Source organism: Tasmannia lanceolata, unplaced genomic scaffold, assembly GCF_043159265.1.
Source record: "Tasmannia lanceolata isolate RefF3 unplaced genomic scaffold, GAP_Taslan_0.1 ptg000023l, whole genome shotgun sequence".
NCBI classification, from domain to species: Eukaryota; Viridiplantae; Streptophyta; class Magnoliopsida; order Canellales; family Winteraceae; genus Tasmannia; species Tasmannia lanceolata.
This window is the reverse complement of record NW_027518700.1, coordinates 8,712,181-8,738,657: the sequence shown is the minus strand read 5'-3', so window position 1 is coordinate 8,738,657 and position 26,477 is coordinate 8,712,181. Positions and strand designations below refer to the sequence as shown.

The following is a 26,477-nucleotide window of genomic DNA, read 5'->3' as shown; positions in this document are numbered from 1 at the left end:
ATATATATATATATGAGTTAAGTGAAGCTACACATACGTGTAGCTAACTTAGCTACACCGACGCCTTAAAATACAGTGGGCCCACATTGTTTGGGTGATCCAAACCATTCATTTGATAGGCCCTCACATTGATAGGGTGTGCCCAAAAAATTAGCTCCATCGGATGATCCCAACCCTTCAAACTGTAGAGGCAAAAATGGGTAGATTTGTGAAGGCTTTTACACGTCCATTTTTGCCTCCACAAAGCGTAGGGTTGGGATGATCCTATAGAGCTGATTTTTTGGGCACACCCTATCTATGTGAGGGTCCATCAAATGAATGGTTTGCATCATCGAAACAATGTGGGGCCCATTGTAAATTAAGGCGTCGGTGTAGCTAAGTTAGCTACACGTATGTGTAGCTACACTTTTCTCTCTCTCTCTCTCTCTCTATATATATATATATATATATAAGGAAAGTGAAGCTACACCGCCGGCTTAAAATACAATGGGCCCACATTGTTTTGGTGATCCAAACCATTCATTTGATTGGCCCTCACATAGATAGGGTGTCCACCAAAAATCAACTCCATAGGATCATCCCAACCCTACGATTTGTGGAGGCAAAAATGAACGTGTAAAAACCTTCACAAATTTGTCCATTTTTGCCTCCACAGTTTGAAGGGTTGGGATGATCCTATGGAGCTGATTTTTGGTGGACACCCTATCTATGTGAGGGCCAATCAAATGAATGGTTTGGATCACCAAAACAATGTGGGCCCATTGTATTTTAAGCCGACGGTGTACCTTCACTTTCCTCTCTCTCTCTCTCTCTCTCTATATATATATATATATATATATATATATATATATATATATATATATATATATATATAGGGGAAACATTTTCTGCGCGATACCTCAGATAAGTTATCTGAGCAAGAGCTTAAAAAATCATGTGGGCACACATTGTTTGGATGATCCAAAGCATTCATTTGATAGGCCCTTACATAGATAGAGTGTGCCCAAAAAATCAGCTCTATAGGATCATCCTAACCCTTCGATTTTTGGAGGTTAGAATGGACAGATTTGTGGAGGTTTATACCCATCCACTTTAACCTCCACAAATCGAAGGGTTAGGATAATCCTATGAAGCAGATTTTTTGTGCACACTCTATCTATCTTTGTACTATCCAAATGAATGCTTTGGATCATCCAAACAATGTAGGCCCACATGATTTTTGAGCTCTTGCTCAGATAACTTATCTGAGGTATCACTCAGAAAACGTTTCCCTAAGCTATCTAAGCTATAGCTCAAAAACACATGTGGCCCCACATTTTTTGGGGATCCAAAGCATTCATTTGGAAGGCCCTTCCATGGATAGGGTGTGTACCAAAAATCAGCCCTATAGGATCATCCTAACCTTGCCATCTGTTGAGGGAAAAAATGGGCAGAAATATGGACACACAGTGTTTGTCCATTTTCCACTCCACCTTTGATTGGGTTAGGATGATCCTATGTGGTTGATTTTTGGTACACACCCTATCCATGGAAAGGCCTTCCAAATGAATGCTTTGGATCTCCAAAAAATGTGGGGCCACATGTGTTTTTGAGTTATAGCTTAGATAAGCTTAGATAAGCTATAGCTTAGGAACACTTTCCTCTCTCTCTCTCTCTCTCTCTCTCTCTCTCTATATATATATATATATATATATATATATATATATATATATATATATATATATAGAGAGAGAGAGAGAGAGAGAGAGAGAGAGAAAACGGTTCCTACACATATGTGTAGAGAGTTCTCTACACACTAGCTTAAAATACAGTGGGGGCCCACATTGTTTGGGTGATCCAAGCCATCCATTTTAAAGGCCCTCACATAGATAGGGTGTCTACAAAAAATCAGATTCATAGGATCATCCCAACCCTACGATTTGTGGAGGTAAAATGGATGTCTTTAAACCTTCACAAATTAGTGTATTTTTTGCCTCCACAGTTCGAATGGTTAGGATGATCCTATTGATCTGATTTTTTGTGGACACCCTATCTATGTGAGGGCCTTAAAAATGAATGGTTTGGATCACCCAAATAATGTGGCCCTCACTGTATTTTAAGCTAGTGTGTAGATAACTTATCTACACATATGTGTAGGAACCGTTTTCTCATATATATATATATATATATATATATATATATATATGGGGCGAGGTTTATAAGCTATAGCTCAGCCTGAGCAGCCCTTTATAAAGACACCATCTGCATGTTGTTTGACTTCCATAGGTTGATCCCAACCCTCTACGAGGTTGGCAACCAAAAAACTGCTTATCAATATTCTACCAGGTAAATCCTAGGTAGATCAAACACTAAAAATGTTTGTTTCCTTCCTATCGACCACTTATACCCCTAATCTACAAGGAAACTATCTGCATCCAAACAGAGTAGAGACGGTTTGGTTGCCACATGCATGGCATCCTCAAGGATTCCTAAGCAAAAATATGCACTTTTTGATAACTTTATTGCGTTTGTTTGCCAATTTAGCATCACAATTCGTGAAGACTACCAGTTAAGATTCATAGGTAATTATTGCAAATCTGGTGACGTGGCTTCCATGTTCCCTCCTTATACCTTCTATGTCAAATTTCTAAAAAATGGTGGAATTCTTCAATGAAAATTTTGTGTTTTCTCTTTTCTTTTTCTTCCCTTTTCAATTTCTATATTGGTAATGACACCCCTCCCACTACTCTACGAGGTTGGCAACCAAACACTAATTATCACTATTTTACGAGGTAAATTCCAGGGGATCAGATGTTTGTCTCAATTACTCATAATCTTCCATCAAAGGATGATGGGTCTCACAAATTATTATTTTCGTGTTGGGCATTTTATTTTAGGTGGTGTCTTGTGTGGAGTGCAGGTAGGACTGGTTTTTAATGTCTAGTAGTTAAAAGCAGTCAGTCTTGTTGATAGAGGTTTAAACAATGAAAATTCAACAGTCGATGTCGCATCATATACATGCACCACATGACCATCACAATCACTCGTTAGTAAGTCTCTCTTTACATTCATAGATAACAGTCCCACATGACTCAAAGTAGTCTCTACGGGATTAAAAATCCAAGAGATATTTTGTGTATGATGAAGATAGTATGGTTATTTTGTTTACCTTCCACTTTGCTTTATTTAGGCCATTTAGCAATAGGAGTTGGGGAGGATGGGGGCTGGTTCGACTTTTTATTGCCGTCACTTATCTCAATTGCAAACAACATGGGTTGCCCACTAAAGTCATAAGTCTAACAACATGGGTTGCCCACTAAAGTCTGAAGTCTAACAACATAGGTTTCCCACTAAACTCCCTCTCTCTCTCTCTGTACTATATGTCTCTATGTGTTTTTATCTTTCACCCATCTAGTCTCTTTTTCTCAGTTTCCATGTATATACCTGTTATGAAAATAACACCCTACGAACTGTCTATGCCGTGTCATATACTCAGTATGACCGTCTCAATCATTCATTAATTGCTAGGTCTCTCATTACATTCCGAGAAGCCGGTGCAGTTTTTATTGAAGGATGCTGGTGGGAATCACGGTTCTCACTGGGCCCCACTACACTCCTAAAAGATGCCTACAAATGGCTTGGATAAATACGCCCCCTACAAGTCCCCATGCACCCCCACCAAATTACCTGTTGTGAAGCCCAAACAACAGGGTACACACATTCTCGATCTTATCTCTATTCATATCTTTCTCTGTCTAAACATCTAACCTAAGCCCAAAAACTGAATGAGTTACGTATTCGATTGGCCTGACATATAGAAAAATCAAAGTCAAAGTCATCGATCAAGTCTTCGGATGCTATAATAATGTTTGCTACCAGAGTTCATCCCCAAAAAATTCGAAATTTGAGATGGGTAACCTAGTTGCAGTTGGAGAGACCATCTTGCTCTTGCTGCTCTTTTTCTTTGACAGTGGAGTTTGTCAACAAGATACTTGTTCGCCTTCCAACTGTAGTGACCATGGCCCTGAAATTCGATTTCCTTTTCGATTGCAAGACCACAATCAGCCTCAGCACTGCGGCTATCCAAACTTTAATCTCTCCTGCAAGGGCAATGACACTGTCTTCAACTTCCCATCTTCAACGGAGGTTTTCGTGAAAGAAATCGATTATATGTCACAGACACTAACCATATTCGATCCTCAGAATTGCATCGGGGGCCTCCTCTTCGACCACAAACTTGATCTCTCCAATTCTCTTTTCCACTATTATAAATACTACAACCACTCATTTCTCAATTGTTCGTCAGCTGTTGATGACTTCTTTTACAACAACCAACCCATCCCATGCCTGAGCGGCTTCCACTACCATGTTTTTCTTTCTCCTGAAGATTACGTGAGTAGTTTACCAGTATCTTGCCAGCGGATCAAGACTATCCTAACTCCATATTGGCGTTACGACTTGCCTCTTGTTTTGAAGTGGGACACGCCTCGATGCAGTCATTGCGAAGAAAGAGGAGGGAGATGCGGATTCAAGAGCAAAACCGGTGAGGAAATCACTTGTAAACCAGCAGTTAAAGGTATTCCCCTTGTCTAAAACATTTGGGCCCTGTTTGTTTTGGAATTTTAGAATTGATTTTGAGCCTAAAACTGATTATTAGACTGAAAATTATTTTAAATTTCGGGAGATGATTTTTTCACCGCCTGTAGGAGTGACCCACCCCCTTTTAACTTGATTTGACATCAACAAGCGTTACAGTTGCTCACAATCATGTTGGTTTGGGGGGATCATCTCCCTTAATTTTGAGTAATTTTAGACTCAAAATAAGAAACGAACAGTACCTTACTCTAGGATGGTCTGAATTCGTATGAACATTGATTCGTATAGTATTCGAATGATAATCTTTTTGATGGTCTACATATTACTCGTAATAGGGAGATGTAATATGGTAAGATACCTTGTTATGTTCTACCTACACCTGAATGAGTAGTTTGGCGTCCCAAAAATCTCTATCTCCCAAATCTGGATTTTGTGGGATGGAGATAATGTCATGGAGAATCTCTCTCTCTCTCTCTCTCTCTAAAAAATCTCTCTCTTTCCCTACAATCTCTATCTCCTAAATCTGGATTTCATGAGCTGGAGATACATATCCCGGTGAAAATTTCTCCCCTACTTTTTTAGTTGAAGATTTTGACAAATCTTCTTGCTCTGCTTTCAGTTTCGAATAAAATCCTAACTTAGACGTGATGAAAAAAATTCAGAAACCCTAACTCTCAACACCGGTCCCTCACTGCATATCCAAACACTAAAATCAGAATCAACATTCCCTTTACTAGCGTAGTTGGAATGGGAAAAAGATGTGATACCAATAACGATTCTTGATTCATGTAATCCAAACACACCCTTAAGTTTCGTTAATAACAATCCCTTCTCATATTTTTTGTTATTAATTGGGAGGGGGTGTAGACACCCCATTTTGACCGTACCCTAAACCCTCCATGAAAGAATTAGGGTCCCAACCTTCAACCTTCACCCTAGCTTAGGGTGAAGTTTGGGACCCTAATGCTTTCATTTGATGGGGTTTTGAACAAACATGGAGGGTTTAGGGTATGGTCAAAATGGGGTGTCTACAGATGCCCCTCTTTGGCAGAGCGTGCTTATCACGCGAATGTCAAAGTTGAACAGACAACCAATTTTGATCGACCTGAAAAAAGAAGCAAATCAAATTTTGGTTTTTGGTTTTGAAAACAATAATCACAAAGAAAAATGGTGAAATAGCTGTTCACCGGACTCTGACTCTGCAAACATCGATGAGATAGCCTCTCTTCGACTCGTAACTCAGCAATTGATATATGGACGAGATAGCCTCTCGTGCAAAATATTTAAAGGATAGATTTGATTGTGAATGATCTTGAAATTTGAAGAGAAAATGGATCTGTATGCCGTGTAGAAACGGACTTGAATGCCATGTGGAAACGGATTTTGAATGCCGTATGAAAACGGACTTTAATACCGTGTGAAAACAGACTTTGAATGCCGTGTGAAAACGGGAATGAATGCCGTGTGAAAACGGACTTTAATGCCGTGTGAAAACGAACTTTGAATGAATGCCGTGTGAAAACGGACTTTAATGCCGTGTGAGAACGGACTTAGAATGCCGAGTGAAAACGGACTTAGAATGCCATGTGAGAACGGACTTAGAATGCTGTGTGAGAACGGACTTAGAATGCCGTATGGAAACGGGCTTGAATGGCGTAAAAGACGAAGCGATGACGGATGCTGTAGAAAGCAAAGGTTGAATGATTAAAGAAACCGAATTGAATTCGAAATCAAAAAATGATTTTGATTGACTTAATTGGAGATTGATTGATCATCTCTTGCCGAGAGAAATAAAGAGTTCGCATTCTCTGTTGAGAACAAAACTCTTCAAAATCAATAAATAAATGGCATAAGAGACCAGGTGCTTGCATTTGGGCGGATGAGGTGCTCTTCGAACCTTCCAAATTCGTAACCAGGCACGAACCTTCTTTTATATCTCTGGTTATCCATTGCAAAAGAGCATAGTATGGGATCTAGGGCCTACTTCCTTGGATGACGACTCTTCTTTGTTTAAGGTACGTCTCGAATCCGGGCTAGTCCCCGAATCGAGAGGTATCTCACCTTATATCGCCACTCATGCTGTGAGAGACACTTCTTTCGAGAGTTCCTTAGTAGAGTTCTCCATTCACGTGGATGATTCTAGAGAGACTTTCTGGGGGCTCGTCTGCTGCCTCTCTCGGATCGGGGTCCACAGGCTGGTGACTCTGCTGGGAAAACTGATTTTCTAGGGAAGTTGACTCTTCAAGAGAGTGGACTCGTCTGAGAAGTTTGGAGGTTTGGCTCGATATATACCCGTGCCTCTCTTATTTCAATTTGTTATAGACATTGGCACTGATTGCCTTTTGTGTGCTTGATATCTTTTATGACGCAAGTCATAAAAGATGCCCCTAGTGTGTTGTGATTCCATGACAAGAGTCTTAAGAAAACGGAACCAAGATAGGTAAAGAAAATTTGAATTTGCATGGGTTCTTTCTTTGGAATAGGAAGAAGAATCTCTACAATGGCTGAGTCTGAGAATTCCTTCTGTTGCTGCTCACTGTTTGAGGCCTTGATGTCTCTGGCAGGTCTGAACAAGATGCCTCTTGCCTCTCTTTGATTCCTAAACTAGGATTTACTTTGAATTTTCTTCGCATTTTGGAAGGTGTACTCTTGCTCTTCCAGTGTCAGACAACTTTAGACCTTGAGAGAAAAATAGATAAGAATGAGGAATAGACTTCTAATGACTCGATCAAAGAAGATTTATACGATTCAAGGGACTCGACTCACTTTTGATTCACCCTTAGATCCGATGTATTATTTTTTTATAGTAAGGCTAGCCGCTCTCAGAGTAATTTCGAAAACCATGTCAAGAGGCTATAGTTTCCTCCATCGAGACTTCCGTCATGGTTATTACCCCTTTCGGATTGCTCAGTTTTAATGCCCCTAGTTTAGGGAGGTGTCAAAGTAAGTCTTGCCGACACTACTCGGATTCCAAAATCCTGCCCTGTGTAGTGATTGCTTCTTCATCTCTTCGAGTCTCCTCTGGTGGGAACTCATGATTATTGCATTCCAAGTTTTTAGTCTAGCAAACCATTTCCCTCAGTTTTTGCTTGGAATTCTCACACTATTCAAACGTCAGAGTTCTTCATAACCGAGGAACTCCTTCCATGTCTTATCAGCTCGCTTTTTATGGGAAGTCTTTGCCTCTAACTGGATGGCATCTTCAATTTTCAACCCATCAAACCGCTACCCTCACTTTCACATAAGCCAACCCCTTTGGTTGTTGACTTAGCAAATGCATGACTCTAGGCCGCCCTTTCGGATTTTTAACCTAGTGGTTCTTCAAATTCTAGTTCTTTTTTTTTTCTTTCTGTTTTTTTTTTTTTTGCCTTGAACCTTTGCTTGTTTTACCATAAGGACTTTCTAGGTAGGCTTAGGTTCAAAGGGGTAGGATGTTTCTTTGGTTCAAACGATTTGGACTGAATCTGGTCTTGCCAGACTTCCTACGTACCCCAAAAATGGAGGATCAGGTCCGCGTAGTTCGCTTTGGGGTTTAACAAAGAATGATTTAGCTTTTTAGCTTCAAAATTATGAAAGGGGGATGATTTAGCTTTTATTCCAAAGGTTGACCGAACCTGAATTGATTAGGTTGCCTACGTAACCCTAAAGAACTGGGGATCAGGTCCGCGTAGTTCGGGTCTTAAGATGCCCCTAGTTTATAATGTGGTTGAAAGAATTGTTTGGTTTTAAAGTGTTGGCTCAAATGGCTCACAAAAGGGTTTTTTAAGCGTTGGGATTTCGGCTATAAAGGCTTAAACGTCCAAGGATAGCCTCCTGGTGTTTTGACTTGCAAGCTCTTGAGGAATAAGGTTCAACGGCTTTGAATATTTTTATCGAGGAGTCTGGCGGTATTCTTGGGCAAGACTTTAATCGTGATGCTCCACTTGAATTTGCACTTGACTCAGAGATCTTGAATTTATGCTCAAGATTCTTCAACTCTCATTAGTCTCCAAATGCTGAAGACAATTCCATATTCAGTTTATCTTATTGACTCCATCATATGAGTCTTTGATATTCTTAAGAAGCTGTCTTAGGGACACATTCCCTTCCCCTTTTGTCTTTCTCTCGTATTTTTTTTTTTACTTTTAGACATTAGGAATGTCCTTACTCTTGAAGTATTCCACTTCAGAATCTCATTGAAAACATGTAGCCCAAGTGCTCTGTTCAGGCTCGAATTGATGACTTCATTTTCTGAAAGTCTTCTCTAAACTTCTCATCAGCTCAACTGGATGTCTGATGCTTCACTCTCTTGAATTTTACTTTTCGACTGATATCTAAAACTGATGGAGTCTTGCTTTTCACCACAACAAGGCATTCAGCTGTTTTATCCTCATAGGATCAAGCAAGACTACCTCGAACCCCTCTAAAAATAGGTTTCTCAATTCTTCGCGTTCCTCGGGAGATAAAGTTTTTGCCAATCCATCTTTCTCGAGTTTCGAATTTTGATACCACTATCGATAGTTTCAATTTTCTCTTTGAGTGGCTATGCTTGACGCTCTTCCTCTCGTTTGATCATTTTTCAGATCTCGAGGGGAATTTCGTCTGCATCCTCTTCCGAGGAGGGTGTCTTTAGTTATTTTAAATATTAGATCTAAGAATGAATCATAAGAATACTGATAACATTGAAATCAAACTTTATTGAATTGAAAACTTTCAAGTACATCAATAGTTCTCAACACGCCTCAGTGGGCTCTACATCAGATTTGACAGAAAACAAAACACTGACTCTAAATGAGAAAGACTGACAGACATGACATACATTTTTTTTGACATTGACACTATGACTCACCAACTTTCAATACAAGAGTTGGTATACACTTGATAGAAATTAAATCTTGAAACATGACATTTGGAACACCTCACTTGAAACACAACACTTAGACATGGACAAGGACTCAGCACTGAAGTTCACAAGTACACGCCTTCCTCCATGATGTTGTCGGCTAGTAGTTTCGGTCCTGGTGTAGGAATCTCGGAAGAGGTGGTCCCATGTAGTTCTGTCGACCTGGCCCAAACTGCCCTCGAAAACCTGCTGGTGGCGTCATGCTCTCTGCCCTGACATTCTTCGGAGGCTCAAATTCTGACATCTTTCCTTTTCCTTTCGATTCATTTCTCTACTCTGAGGTGGCATAAGCAAAGGTGGTGGAACCTTTGAAAGGTTGAATGGGTCTAACTGGTGCATAATTCGCGAAAGCATGGAGTTCAGGAAGAAGGGAAGAGTCTCCGTCTATCTCGTCCTGAATTTTTTGTTTCAATGCTAGGCACTTTTCTGGTGTATGACGGTACTCGCAATACTGGTCTCTCCTCCGGTGCTTGGGGAGTGGGTTAGGAAGAAGCCTCGGATCTAAAAGTGTCAAACGACCTTCACTGACCCATTTCTTCATGATAACTTCCTGAGAACAAGGTACGTGAGTAAATTCCCTTCTCAGTTTCTGACCCATCCTTTCTTCCACTATTGTTGATTTCTTAAGGAGTTTCTGAGATGGTTCAACATTCTTAACCTCATTGGGAACAATGACAGGCTTTGTCCCACTATGCAAATCAACATATCTGTCAAGAATTAAACTCTGAACTGATGTTTCTTCTGTCATAGTACCCATATCGATAAACTGCTTAGGAGCTGAATCATATCCGGTGGACAGATATCGTATCTGAGTTTTCATCTCTCTCACTTCTTCAGTTAGCACGACCATCTGACCAAAAAGTTTAACCATCCAGTTTTCCATTCTGATGAGGGCCGACCTTTCAAAAGATTCCTCCATTGGTCGAGAGTTTGATGGAACAGGTGGCGTATCTAAAATAGGACGAATAAGAGATGCAGGATCCAATAATAGTTCATCTATAGAGATAGCTCCTACCATCGGTAAAGGGCCAACTGATCTTCACACTGGTTTTCTGGTAGCACCGGGTTCTCTAACTACCGTACCATCCTTGATAAGTTTTAGGATTTTGTGTTTCAAGGCTTGGCAACTGTTGGTTGAATGTCCATGAACTCGATGATATTCACAGAAGTCTTGTTCATAAAAGTTGCTAGGAAGAGGATTTGGAGGGGAAGGTTTAGGCAGTTCAAGTTTACCTACTTCGACCAATTCTCTCAAAGCTTTTTCAAGATTCTTTGGTAATGGAGGAATCTCTTTATTTGACTTCTGAATAGGTTTGTTTCCTTTCTGAGCCACCTTCTTGAAAGGTTGACGAGATGTCTCCACATTGCTAACCTCTTTAGCTGCTACCATAGTCCTCTTTCCGTCTCTAACATCAGTTGAGGTCCTTGTCTTTAGGCCTTTGGTCAGTGCATCCTCTACTTGGGTTCCAGTTTTGATAAGGTGATTGAAGTCAATGAAATACTGAATGGCCATGTGATGGTTATACTGCGGAGATAAGTTTTTAACAACAATCTTGATTTGATCCTCATCCGACAATCTATGGGTCATCTGAGCTGCTTTCCTTCTCCATCTTCGGATGAAGGAAGTGAAAGTTTCATCATGTCCTTGTTTCAACATTTTCAGATCCCTTTTGGTTACATCTATCCCTTCCTCCATGGAAAACTGTTCCACGAATTTGTTGGCAATATCTTCCAGGTTTCTAATCTGTTTAGACTTTAAGCTCAAAAACTATTTTTTAGCAGTTCCAACCAGTGACCTAGGGAATACGAGAGCAATCTGCTCTGGAGAAAGTCCATGTTGCTGCAGAAGAGGAATGACGGATTTCAGATGACTTGTGGGGCATCCTGTCCCATCATACTTATCAAGATCAAGTACTGTGAACTTCGGAGGTAGAACGACTCCCAGGACTATCATTAAATCGGCCATGTTCAGCTTCTTAGGGCCTTGGAACTTCATGCTTTCTATTTCTTGGGTTAGCTTATCCAACCTGTCTACAATCCCTTTGCTTTTATCAGTACTATCCAAATGGGGGAGACAATTCTCTTCTGCATACTGCTCTTCATCAAAGTCATCCTCAACTGGGAATACAACAGGCCTAGCTGCCACCGAAGGTGGAGGAGGCATAATCGGAGTTTGCTGGGGTGCTGGTTCTTTGAAAGCAGAACCTCTATCACTTTTCAAACGGACTATCTCCTCACTCATATTATTCATCTGTTAGAGCATAGACTTCATCAATTCATTCATTTCGGTCAGAGTATTTCCGGATTCAGCCATCGGTTCTGGTGTGGGTTGAATAGAAATAGGTACTACAAATGAGTGAAGCCAATAGGGTCAGACTCTTGCCATGGAATTGACAAACACTATAGTTCAGTATAGGGTAATCGAATGAAAATTCCATATGTAAGTTGAGACAAAAGATGATACGAATATATCTTCCCATGGATAAAATCCGGCAGCATAACATCTATGCAAGGAGATGTGGTAAGATACACACATAAAATTTGTCAATGAGTCTAAAGGATAGTGACCAAACTCAAGGCATTTGGAGCACATCAGATATATAGAGAGGGTTTGAAGCAGCTAATCACAAATGGTGTGCCAACAAGGTTAAGATAAAGTAAGGCTCTCAGCAAGAACACACACTTGAATGAATGTCAGCAAGATAAACTCGCAATTAAACAAGTGGAACATAATCAGATCAGAATCAATCATAGGAGAAAGATACAATAGGCAATACTGAATTTTTCTTCCATGATCAAAGATGATCAGTAGATCAGAAAGAAGACCACGACCACAAAATGACAGAAGTAGGTCATAGACCGGGTCTAAATCTTGAAGATGGATTGATAGAATTGATCGAATTAGATAAGGAAACCTCACTGAATAAGTAGGCCCTAATATAATAATCAATATAAATCGGTATATATACATATATACACCCTAACCAGGGGTACCAACCCTAGTCTAATCTAGCGGAGTCAAGGAAGTCTTGACTCAAGACAGACATGTAAGTGTACTAGGACTGTGTTGTAGCCACATAAGATGAGCTATCATAATTTATGGATAGGACATGGCTCCTAAATCTAGGCTCCAACATGTGTAAGCAACACATGTTCGTCTTTATATGAATGCAATATATATATATATATAAGCACATGCAGATCCTAATTGGGTTTCACTAAGTCAGCAAATATATCCATATACATAATATATGTAGAATGAAAGTAGGGCTCCGGACTCAATATATCGGGTACTATGCTTATGATCCATACTTTAAGTGTATAACAGGGGGAAATCCACTTAGCACAAAATACAAGTGGGAGCCCCCTTTCCGCTCATGTTTCTCTTTGGTGTTGGAATGAAACCAACTAGGTTCGAGGGAGAAGATGAGTTTCAAGAGAAGAAAATTGTTCTCTTGATGCTAAACACACAAAGAAAGTAGCCCAAGTTGTTATGCTACTCAAAAGCCTTCAAATTTCACTAAAATGGCTTACATATGAAGAAGATATATGGCCAAAATATAGCTTACACTTCAAATCCAAGAGTAACAAGACTTAATTACTCGTAGCTTCCCTAAGGTACCACTAGCACAATAATATATGAAAAATAATAATTTGCACAATTCCAAAACATAAAACTAAGTCCCTAGAACAATAACTCCCAAAAACTAGTTTTCCAATGCAGTCAAGTCTGTCTTGCAAGCTCCCAATGAAGTAACAATTTCCAAAACAATGGAAAAACCAAGGGTCGAGTGGTCAAGCTTACATTTCCAACAACCCCTCTTATGCTAGACCACTACATACCGAGTTTTGTCTTCAACTTGATGAAAGTATCAGTCTTTAAAGCCTTTGTAAAAATATCCACAACTTGATCTTGAGTTTTGCAAAAAAAAAATGTTGACAACTCTATCATTTACCAAGTCTCAAATGAAATGATAATTGATCCTTATGTGCTTACTTTTCCCATGAAAACCGGATTGTTCTGAGTGAACTTGCCAAACTATTATCACAAAACAAACTCGTACCACGTTCTTGCAGGTATTTGAGTTCTTCTAACACTCATCGTAGCCAAAGAGCATGACAAACCGCCGAAGATAATGAGATGTACTCCGCTTCCGCCGTAGAAAGAGCAACAACCGATTGCTTCTTTGATGCCTATGAAATTACACCCAAACCAATGTTAAAAACATAACCGAAAGTACTCTTCCTATCATCAAAACTTCCGCACCAATCACTATCACAATAACCAACCAAACTTGAATCTTCAACTCTTCCATAACGTATCCCATGATTAATTGTTCCACTTACATACCTTAGGGTTCTTTTACTGGCTTCCCAATGACTTCTTTTTGGTGATTCCATAAATCTGTTAATCATACTTACTGCAAACATAAGATCCAGTCTTGTAGCTGTCAATTACATGAGACTACCAATAAGACTTCTATAAAGAGTTGCATCAACTCCTTTCCATCCTCATTCTTGCGAAGTTTCAAGCCAATTTCCATAGGTGTGCTAATATATGTATTACCTTCCATTCTAAACCTCTTTAGCAAATCCTTTGCATACTTCTTTTGAGAAAAAAAAATTCCATCCGCTTTTTGATTGACCTTAATACCAAGAAACAAATGGAGAAGACGTATGTTGGTCATCTCAAATTCTTGCATCATACTTTTTTTTTGAATTCCTCACACTTGCTTTAACTATTGCTGGAAAAAATAAAATCATCAACATATAAGCAAACAACCAAAAACTCACCTTGGGTTCTCTCTTTAATGTAGAGGGTGTGTTCATAAGGACACCTTTTGCAACCGTTCTTCATAAAATATTCGTCAATGTGACTATACCTTGCTCTTGATGCTTGCTTCAAGCCATATAAAGCTTTCTTCAATTAGCACACTTTGTTTTCTTCACCTTTCGTCACGTACTCGGGAGGTTGATCAACATATACATCCTCTTCAAGAAACCCATTCAAGAATGCTGATTTGACATCCATTTGATAAACTTTCCAACTATTTTATGCCGCCAAAGCAAGAACCATACGAATTGTCTCAAGATGAGAAACGAGAGCAAACAATTCTTTGTAATCAATTCCATACCTTTGCTTGTTTGGATAGACTTGAACATGTGACTCCTCCAACTCTTGACTGCTTTGACTTTGGGTCCATGAGTGGGTCACCAACATTGGTTCTTCTTCAAGCTTGGGCATCAATGGTTCTTGTGGAAGTTGTAATCTATATACTTGATTTACCTATCTAATACACATCACTTGCAAAGTACATTATTGAACTTAATAAATTTTGGTTTGAGGATTATCAAAACATGGGTAGGGTTGAACCCTTGGGCTAACATTATGAGTATTGTAAGATCCTACATCGGAAAGGGAGAGAAAGTTCCTAGGCTATATATGTGATCTCTCCTTCTCCCTGTGTAAACATGTTTTCAGCATCTCTAAGGGGCGGGCCCTGCGTAGTGGGTCGGGCACGGTTAGTGCTGTTGGAAAACAAAACCGGGGAAGGTAGAAGACCCAGAACCGGACAATATTTATGCCACCGGATAATATTTACATAGTGGGGATGGGGCGTGACAAAATGGTATTAGAGCCATATGTCCCGCATTACGGTGTGCCAGCGAGGACGCTGGGCTTTAATGTGGGTGGATTGTTAGATCGCACATAGGAAAGGGAGAGAAAGTTCTGGGCCTATATATGTGAGCTCTCCTTCTCCTTGTGTAGACGCATTTTCACCATGTCTAAGGGGCGGGCCCCGCGGAGTGGGTCGGGCACGGTTGGTGCTGCTGGAAAACAAAATCGAGGATGGTTGAAGACGCAAAACCAGACAATATTTACACAGTGGGGGTGGGACGTGACAAGTATACTTAAAATAGAATTCAAGAAATAAAAATTATAGAAACCTAGAATGAGCATTTTCATATTAACATCCATAAATATTTCTTGTTTCGGACTCAAGTAAACTTTTCTTTTTCATTATTGTGAGAGGAATAGTAGAGATTCTCATCGAACAAGGAACAAGGGACCATCCTACTGGTCCAATAGGGTGAAGTAATACACCCATATGATTTTAGTGGAGTTTGTTAAACTTATTAAAGTTTGTTTCACTTCAAAATGTAAATGGAAATTTAATTTTTGTTTCTTTTAGTTGTAACTTGCAAAACTTTGAAAGGTTTAGTCTCATTGTATGGAACTAAACCTCATCTTGATCATAAAAATTTGTAGGTTTTCTAACTGTTACGATCCTAAAAGAAGTGGATAACTTCTGGGAACTCTTCATAGTATGTGTCTGTGTGTGCGCCCGCATAGGTGCCTGTAAATGGCCCCCAACTTCTTACCTTGAATTTTCTTCTTAATCATTTTTTTTTCGCTACAGTTATATTTGTTGTTTTGATATTTTTTTAGACAAAACTAATGTTAGCAATTAAGAATTTATATGTTTGCTTAATTGCATGATCAGTTGAGGGATTGACTTTCATGAAATGAATGAAGACCATATGTGCAATGATTCTAACTTTCTATTGTTATTTTTACAGGGTGTGAAAAGGGCATTATAATAGGTGAAGCTCTCTGCCATATTTAAACAGTAGACACATGTATCCTAAGAACTTCCTGATTTTCAAAGCTATTATATGTGCAGGTGTCAGCATAGGCATCTTTGTTCTCTTAGTAGCAACCATGATTAGCATTAAGGTCTACAACAGATGGAAATCTAATAGAAAGGAAATAGAAAACCAACTCAATGTTGAAAAGTTCTTGGAAGATTACAAATCTCTAAAGCCCATGAGATACACTTATGCTGATTTGAAAAAGATGACCGATCAATTCAAGGAGAAATTAGGTCAAGGAGGATATGGCTCTGTGTTCAAAGGCAAGCTTCCCAATGAAGTCATTGTTGCCGTAAAGCTCCTCCAAAACTCTGGTGGTAATGGAGAAGAGTTCATTAACGAAGTGGGTACCATTGGTAGAATTCATCATGTCAATGTGGTTCGCCTTCTAGGCTTTTGTGCTGATAGATTCAGGAGAGCACTTATTTATGAATTCATGCCGAATGAATCACTTGAGAGATTCATCTTCTCGGCCAATTCTAAGGACCCATTGCTTGGTTGGGAAAAACTTCGAGATATTGCAGTTGGTGTTGCTAGAGGAATCGAATATCTACACCAGGGTTGCGAACAACGCATTCTCCATTTTGATATCAAGCCTCACAATATTTTGCTAGACCATAACTTTAATCCGAAGATATCTGATTTTGGACTCGCAAAATTATGTTCAAGGGGGCAAAGCATTGTATCTATGAAAGTTGCTAGAGGAACCATGGGTTACATTGCACCCGAAGTCTTCTCTCGAAACTTTGGAAATGTTTCTTACAAATCGGATGTCTATAGTTTTGGAATGTTGTTGCTAGAAATGGTTGGGGGTAGAAAGAACACCGATGCTACCGTGAGAAACACTAGCGAAGTTTACTTTCCCGAATGGGTATATAATAAACTCATTCAAGGTGAAGGATTGAGACTCAGGATTGAGGAAGATGGAGATGCTGAGATTGCAAAAAAACTAACTATAGTAGCTCTATGGTGCATACAATGGCAACCTGTGGATCGCCCTTCTATGAAAAGTGTAGTCCAGATGTTGGAAGGAAGTATGGAAAGCATGATGATGCCACCAGACCCGTTTGCTTCTACAGGTCCACCAAATACTAATGTAACACTACCTGAAGAAAATCAAGGTACAAAATTGTCAACCATCACTGAATTAGAATAAGTATGAAGGTGTTTTACTCTTTCCATTGAGAAAGTGTTATGATATGTTTTGTGTGTCCTATAATTATACACATTTTCTTCACAACGAGAATATTTTTCATTGAGCAGCCATTACAAAGCACCACTGTAATTGATACTAGTTATCAAAGCTACTTCCCAAGAATGGAGAGTAAATCATGCTAAGTAGTTTTGTTAGCAAATAGTATATGATTTTTTAGGCTCTGTTAGTTTTAGATTTTGGGAATTGATTTTAAGTCCAAAATTGATTAGTAGACTCAAAATCCAAAATCCAAAATGTATATGGCTTTTGTAATTTACGTTTTCTCCACATGTAAAGTTTTGTCCCATGTGGCAACCCCAGAGGGGGGCGGTGAATTAGGATTTAAAAACTTTTGTCCTCTTAGAAATGATTCAATTATGATAAAGAACAAATTAAAAGATAAAATTAATGCACAGAAGAGTAAAGAGAAAAGTTTAGAAGAAGGGTACCAATTTTATAGTGGTTCGGCCCAATACCAGCCTACATCCACTCTCCAGAGATGTTCCTTCTCGTGGCTCCACTATCCCGGTCTATTTACGTGTGAAGACCAAACCGTTACAAGATTTGCCCCTCCAAGGCTTGATTCGGTGCCCTCCAACCAATCCATGGCTGTATCCCCAAGCCTTGAGACCGAAGGTTGATGCAGTGTCCGTCTCACCAAATTACAACAAAAAGAGACAAAATTATCCTTCTCTAAGGAGGATTTACAAATTATAGCTCACTACATAAACACTCAAGAAAGATTATGGTGAAATCCTCACTAATCCCTCAAATGGTATGCAAATAATGGAACAAGGGGCTTAAACACATGTACATAGGTCAACCTTAATCTTAAGTGTGTAGGGGCCATTTGGAAACATGGATTATAAAATCCAAGATTATAAAATTCTGGTTTTAGCTTGAAATTAGTATTTGGATAGCTGAAATCCTGGATTTTAGAATCCCATCTTGGATTTTAACTATGAAATCCAGGTTTTAGAAATCTCTCTCCTATCCTATGATTTCTAAAACCTGGATTTGAAAACACCCACATGACGAGACAATCTCCTTCTCTATCAGTCCATAGATGGGTGAAAATCAGGAAAAGAGAGTAAAATTCATGGGCTCATTCTTCTCTCTCGGTCACCCATTCAGTTATTTCCTCATAGAACAAGCGACTCCGACTCATCGGACCCATCTGTATGCCCAAATCGATGTTATGAACCCAAATCGGTTCGCAACGGTTTTGATCTTCTTAGAGGCAAGATCAGCCTCTTGACCCACTTCAAGGGAAGGATCGTTCTTCCTTTCTCTACAAAAACACAATTTTGGGAATAGATTAAGGCAACCTTGAAATCAACCTTGTCCTCAAGGTTAGAGATTAAGCCAATATGTGAAAACTGAAATCTTCTTGTATATGCCATTTTGAAATTGCTTTCTCTTTTCATTTCCTTTTTCCGTCGTGCTCATTTCCTTTTTCTCTTCATAGTCACCATGATCTCATCGTGCCGTACATCAAAGCTCCTTGGCTGTGCTTTGTTGAAGTTACTTATATTTTGATGGACGGATGGTTGTGGGTAAGAATCTTTTCGATTGCGTCAGATAGATTGAGAGGAAGATGAACGGCAGACTCTTCGAAGATGACATTTCTTGTGTCTTCTTCGCCTTTTCTTCTATCTGCTTTATTTCTCTCTTCTTTTCTCCCCGTTTTTTGTTTCTTCTTTTCTTTTTCATCACACAGGCCTTCTCGACGATCCTCTCATTGAATTCTTCATTCAACTTCTTCAAACATGGAGGCTCTTCTATCTTCACACCAAGCGAGAGTGCCATCTTGTTGAACTTAGCATTCATGGAAGCTAGGTGCCTTTTGATCTCTCTTATCGTCTCATCCCACGGATCCATTGCTCTTTTGATTTTCTTCTCCACGGCCCAGATCGTACTGCTCTGATACCAATTGTTACGGACCCAAATCGATTCGCAATGGTTTTGATCTTCTTAGAGGGAGATCAGCCTCTTGACCCACTTCAAGGGAAGGGTCGTTCCTACTTTCTGTGCAAAAACAAAATTTTCGAGATATATTTCTTCATTAATTTGAAAATAGCCTATTACAAATTATTTATACCACTTATAAGCAAGAGACCTAATCATATAAAACTCTTAAAGATATAACCACTAACCCTTAACCAGAGAGTCTTACTAAATCTAAAAACTAACACAAAAATCTAATCCTAGGTACGTAACAATCGACCAATTCTCTCTGGATTTCTGTCCGACAATGGAGATAAGAACCCTAATCCTAACTTAAACCAAACCCCCCTTTTCCAACAACCAACCCTCTGTTTTAGCTTTCCATAATTTAAGCCTTCTGACATCCTACTTTTTGAGGTTCTCCACTGCTAATTTTGAATCGTAACCCTAATACCATCTGCTTTCTATGCTAGAACATGAGTATGCTTATTGTCCTCTAATTTGTTCTTTTTTTAGTCAATGTTTCTGCTATCCCTAAATCTGAGGGTTTTACTTATGCTTTTAGTTTAAATTTAGTGCCTCAATTTCTTTTCATCAGATTGATTTGGCTAGCGAGGTAGAGTTTTTATTTTTATTTTTTTATTTTTGAGGGTTCACAACTGTATTAAGAAATTAAACATAAAAAATCAAAATCAGTGTTTTTGAAGTCTAGAGCTGCATCCAAGCAACCCAATACTTAATTCTTGGAAATTGGAGGATGTTATCCAAACAGCCTATTTTAAAACTTATAATTTAGTAATCAGATTTCTCCAATCTAAGGGGACGCTTGGTACGCGGGTTTTAGAATTCGGGATTTCTTCAAAATTGTAGATGAGAGATAAGAGAAGAAGCGGAGCAGCCGTCATTTTCTGATTTCTCACCCTTCTTTCCGTCAGCAAGAGAGTAGCAGGTCATCCCATGTTTCCAGGTTTTAGAAATCTCAGGATGAGGGAGAGATTTCTAAAACCTGGATTTCTTAAAATCCAAGAAACGCTATCTGGACCACATACAACAGCTTGATCATGAACCTCTTTTACACTATTTTCAAACTAAAACCTGGTTTCTAACATCCGCATACCCAAACAGCCCTTAAGATTTTGAAGAAATCTGAGATTTCAAAATATTAAAATCCAAACGGCGCCTAATGGTTTAGGGGGCAAACAGAGTTTCAAATGATGGCAATTGAAGATTCACTTTCACCTTTCATTGCATCGAGTGGCATATGTTCTCTACACTCCATACCCCAACAGAATGAAACATGAGGGAACAAATAGTGAAGGGACGAATGAAGGATATACAACGAAGCTATACAAGTGGTTGCAAAATGACTACTTTTGTTGAGGTATGATTTTAAATGCAATGAGTGATAGGTTGTTTGATCTATTCAAGAAGTACAAAATTGCTTCAGAATTATGGAATGTACTTCAGGCTAAATATGATAATGAAGATGTAAGAAATAAATTATTTCTTATCAATAAATATATTGACTTTAAGATGGTAGATAATAAGCCAATTCTTCAGCAAGTTCAAGATTTACATCAAATTCCTCAAGTCGTTGAAGCCATTGGAGAAGCATATATATATGAAACCTTTTAAGTTTCAACAATAATTGGTAAACTTCTTCTTTCATGAAAAGATTATTGACAATTATTAAAATATAAATTAGATTTGCAGACATTGGAATGACTTCTCCAACATCTACAATTTGAAGAACATGCTATAGAAAGGAATATGTTAGAGGAGAAACACAATAAAGTGTATAAAGTGAACTTACAGCAAGACTGATTTTTCCCTACGGACAAATTCGTAGGTCAAAGTTAGGGGTTCAACTCGAGTCAGGTTAAACCCGGAAAAAGGTCGGGTTGAGTTCGGGTCAGGTGCGGGTTCGGGTTGACTTTTCCTAACCCGGGTTGAGTTCGAGTCAGGTTCAGGTTGAGGGTTTGACCACCCGACCCGAGTGAAACTTGACATTTTATTATGAATTTTATTTTTTAAACTTAAAATCCCGGGTTAGGTCGGGTTTAACTTAGGTCAGGTAGGGTCGGGTTGGGTTCGGGTTGGAAAAAAGGGTTCCTCGGGTCGGGTCGGGTTGAACCTCGTCGGGTTGGAAATTGGGTCGGGTCGGGTTCGGGTTGGGAAAATGGGTTCCTCGAGTCGAGTTGGGTCGGCCTCTACCTAACCTTAGTTGCACCCCTAGTAAAAGTACCAAAATCTGTAGGTAAAGGTTTTTTCCTACGGATTTTATCGTTCACAACTTCCGTAAGCTAAGTTGGGGTAAGGAAAGCCCTTTCCCTACAGATTTGAAGTTCTGTAGGGATAAGCCACATTTCCTTATGGAATAATCCGTAGGGGCAGGATTGGGCTTTTCCTACGAAAGTTAATAACTTTCGTATTTCGTATAACTTTCGTAGGGAAAGGTGGCCTATCCCAACGGAAAAATGTGCTTTTCCCTAAGGATTTTCCGTAGGGAATGACCACCTTTCCCTACGAAATTTCAAAATAATCCGTAAGGGAAATTTGCTTTTCCCTACGGATTTTTTAAAAAAATCCGTAGAGATAGCCTTTTCCCATGAATTTTAAAAATAATCCGTAGGTAAAATGTGCTTTTCTCTACGAAATTTCAAAAAAAAAAATCCATAGGGATAGCTTTATCCCTATTTTTAAAATAATGCATAGGGCAAATGTGCTTTTCGCTACGTAATTTAAAAAAAAGTCACTAACGATATCCTTTTATAATTTTTTAATCCATTAAATAACAATTTACTTTGACCCATTGTACCTGTACATTCTGCACACAGAATATAACATCAAAATATTTACAATTATAATATCCATTTTTCAACAACACCGTATACAAATATATAAAAAGCTAATTGCATTAACTAGATATCTTTAAGGGAAAATGACCAAAAAAAGCTGTTTTTTGGACTATTATTGAAAAAGCAGTGGGAAGTTGAAAACGATCGAAAAGAAGTGCTTTCACTGTTCACATTTTATTAAGGACTGAATTACCCCTCCTGCACATTCCCTCTTACACACATCTTTTCACCTATTAAAAAGCATTTTTTTAGGGGGAAAGTATACACGTTTCCCAACTCTCTCTCTCCCAACAGTAACCTTTGGTGGGCCCATCATTTGAACCCTACCCATACTTTTTACAGTGAACAACCATAGGATGATCCAAACCGTCCATTTGATGGGCCACCAAGTTTGCATCCCAAAATATCATTTCCATAGGCTGATCCTAGCCCTTCAATCTAAATAGAAACTACATATTATGCAACCTCTATAGAATGGAGGGTTGCGGTGGGTTGCACCCCAAAATATCATTTCCATTGGTGGGGCCTACAATTGGGCTTAATGTTAATGTACGACCCTCACCATAGGATGATCCAAACCATCCATTTGATGGACCACAATGTAAATAGGTTGCACCCTAAAATATCATTTCCATAGGATGATCGCAACCCTCCAATCTATAGAGGTTGGATCATCCTACGGTGTGCACCGTACACTTTATTTTGAAAAATATGGGTGGGGCCTACGATTGGGCCGTAATGTTACTATACGACCAACTCCATAGGATGATCCAAACCATCCATTCGATGGGCCGCAATGTAAATAGGTTGTGCGCCAAAAATCATTTCCATAGGATGATCGCAACCCTCCAATCTATAGAGGTTGCATAATATGTAGTTTCTATTTAGATCAGAGAGCTAAGATCAACCTTCGGAAATTATATCCCATTCGATGGGGAAGAAAACCACATTTCACCACGGCGGTGAATCCCCTTCGACGGAAAACAACCCCATTTATGGTTGAAAACTATTCTAGTGGTTGAAATGTGTTGAAATAGTGGTTGAAATATGTTTTAGTGGTTAAAATTGGTTGAAATTGGTTGAAATAGTAGTTGAAATATGTACTCTGTACTTATTGGTTGAAATGGGCTTCAAATTTTGGTTGAATTTGGTTGAAATCTGTTTTAGTTGTTGTTTGTGTCTTCTTTGTAGTGAGGAATTAGTATTTGAAATCTGTTGTAGCGGTTGAGATGTGTTGACATAGTGGTTGAATTCTGTTTTACTGGTTGAAATTGGTTGAAATAGTGATTGAAATTTGTTTTAGTGGTTGAAATAGTAGTTGAAATCTGTACTCTGTACTTATTGCTAGAAATGGGCTTGAAATTTTATAACTGATTGTAAACGACCTTGTAAACGAATCACTTTGTATAATGTAATCCGGATACAATTTAAAGTGTAATTTTTTTTTTTTGAAACAGTAGAGTCAAAGTTGACTCTGGAGTTGACTTTGATTTATTTTTTTAAAACAGTAGAGTCAAAGTCGACTCCGGAGTTGACTTTAATGTAAACAGTGGGTTGAGAGTCGACTCCAGAGTCAACTCTAAGTTAAATTGTAGGTTTAAAGTTGACTCAGGAGTCGACTTTAGCGATTTTTAAAACAAACTTGAAAATGAAAGGTTGTATTGAATCTGATATTGATCTACAACATATCGACATTTTAAAGATAACGAAACCTTAGTTGCTTTGGTCCCAATTTTTTTGTGTATTAGAGACTGAAATTCTAAGAAATTTATTTCGCGATTCACAATTAAACACATCTTCGCCCCCCCCTCAACATATTCGAATGACACAGCATCCTTCAAGTAGATAAAGGAAGCCTTTGCCCCTACCATTTGCACAGTCCTTGCGAGATGAAAAGCCACTTTAAACCACCACTTTAGAACTACGAAACACTATTCAAACACTATGAATTAAGCAGATGAAATCCAATCCAATGACAAAATATGAATAGTTGGAAACCAATCCAATGAAGAACATTTGGACAACCCTGAACCAGTGTGGGAAGGGTTTGAACAAGTCATGACACATATTAACTACTATTCACAGTGTTGCAACCACTATTGATACCCTTTTAACAAGTAATAACACAACTTTAACCACTATTCTAACAATCCTCAACCACTATTGGCAGTGTTGCAACCACTATTGATATTCTTTCAACCAATAATTACACAATTTGACCCACTATTCCAACAATCATCAACCACTAGTAAAGTACATGAAATCCAATCCAATGACTCAATATGAACCAGATGGAATCCAATCTATTGAACAACATTTGGATAACCCTGAACCAGTCTGGGGAGAGTTTGAACAACTCCTTATAAACACTAACTACTATTCACAGTGTTGCAACCACTATTGATACCCTTTCAACCACTAATTACACAGTTTTAACCGCTATTCTAACAATCCTCAACCACTAGTAAAGTAGATGAAATCCAATCCAATAACTCAATATGAACTAGATGGAATCCAATCCAATGAACAATATTTGGACAACTCCTTATACACACTAACCACTATTCACAGTGTTGCAACCACTATTGATACCATTTCAACCACTAATTACACAGTTTTAACCGCTATTCCAACAATCATCAACCACTAGTAAAGTAGATGAAATCCAATCCAATGACTCAATATGAACTAGATGGAATCTAATCCATTGAACAACATTTGGACAACCCTGAACCAGAGCGAGAAGAGTTTGAACAACTCCTGACACATTAACCACTATTCACAGTGTTACAACCACTATTCATACACTTTCAATCACTAATTACACAGTTTTAACCACTATTCCTACAGTCCTTAACCACTATTAAAGTAGCTGAAATCTAATCCAATGACACAATATGAACTAGATGGAATCCAATCTAATGAACAATAATTGGACAACCCTGAACCAGAGTTACTCTAAGTTTGAACAACTACTTACACATATTAACGACTATTGATAGTGTTGCAACCATTATTCATACCCTAAAGACACAGTTTTAACCACTATTCCAACAATCCTCAACCATTATTAAAGTAGCTGAAATCCAATCCAATGACACACTATGAACTAGATGAAATCCAATCTAATCAACAGCATTCGAACAACCCCGAACCAATGTAGGAAGAGTTTGAACAACTACTTACACACATTACCCACTATTGACAGTGTTGTAACTACTATTTATACCCAGTCAACCACTAATTACACAGTTTTTAACCATTATTCCAATACTCCTCAAACACTATTAAAGTAGATGAAATCCATTCCATTGACACAATATCTACTAGATGGAATCCAATCCAATGAACAACATTTGAACAACTTTAATAGTGTTTGAGGGTTAACTGTAACACATGTTCGAGGATTGACTATAACACAAATCAATAGGTTTTCATAAAATACTCTACAAATCTACATGCACTGTTTCACAACCACCGAATAAGGTTTACCTCAACCCAACAGATTTACCTCAACCACTACAAAGCACAAAATGAAAAATGGAGAGAGAAAGAGAGAGACTACCTGCACAGCAATCTCCAAATGCCTCTCCAAAAGAGTAGAGGTTGAAGATGATAGCTTTTTGTTAGGTAAAAATGTTGTGGTAAGAAGGCAGAGGAGATAAAAAAAAGGGCGGTGATATTTCCCCTCCCATCTTCAAGGCTATCCCCCCCCCTCCCCCTTGACGGCTAAACATTAGACTTAACGTATATGGCACATTTCCCAACCTTTTTACCTCTCTCTCTCTCTCTCTCCCAATAGGAACAGTTGGTGGGCCCATCATTTGAACCCTATCCATACTTTTCAAAATGAACGCCACACCATAGGATGATCCAAACTGTCCAGTTGATGGGCTACACAACAAATAGGTTGCGTCCCAAGATGTAGTTTCCATAGGCTGATCATAGCCCTCCGATCTAAATAGAAACTACATATTATGCAACCTGTATAGATTGGAGGGTTGCGATCATCCTATGGAAAATGATTCTTGGCACACAACCTATTGACATTGCGGCCCATCAAATGGATGGTTTGGATCATCCTATGGAGTTGGTCATACATTAACATTATGGCCAAATCGTAGGCCCCACCCATATTTTTCAAAATAAAGTGTACGGTCCACACCATAAGATGATTAGACTTTAATGTTTCTTGCATAGTATTTTCCTACCCAGAAAATCAACATACCCATGCCCTAGTTTTCATACTGATCAACGAGAAGGGGTCATGAAGCGATAAGGATATTGTCATTGTGAGAACAATAAGTAGAAATCTAATCTAATCTAATCTAACTACTATAAATAAAGGCGAAATGATGGGTTAAGT

General features: G+C 38.7%; 1 protein-coding gene across 2 annotated transcripts; it reads left to right on the top strand.

Annotated features, from left to right (window-relative positions):
• Positions 1–3,661: 3,661 nt before the first annotated feature.
• On the top strand, positions 3,662–17,466 carry LOC143856209 (rust resistance kinase Lr10-like). Of its 2 annotated transcripts, XM_077366349.1 has the most exons (3): positions 3,662–4,555; positions 16,040–16,063; positions 16,144–17,466. In XM_077366349.1, the coding sequence occupies exons 1-3, from the start codon at positions 3,889–3,891 to the stop codon at positions 17,265–17,267; spliced, it is 1,815 nt and encodes a 604-aa protein (XP_077222464.1). In that variant the 5' UTR covers positions 3,662–3,888; the 3' UTR covers positions 17,268–17,466. The 2 variants fall into 2 exon arrangements, with proteins under 2 accessions (XP_077222464.1, XP_077222465.1); XM_077366350.1 differs by lacking the exon at positions 16,040–16,063.
• Positions 17,467–26,477: the final 9,011 nt, after the last annotated feature.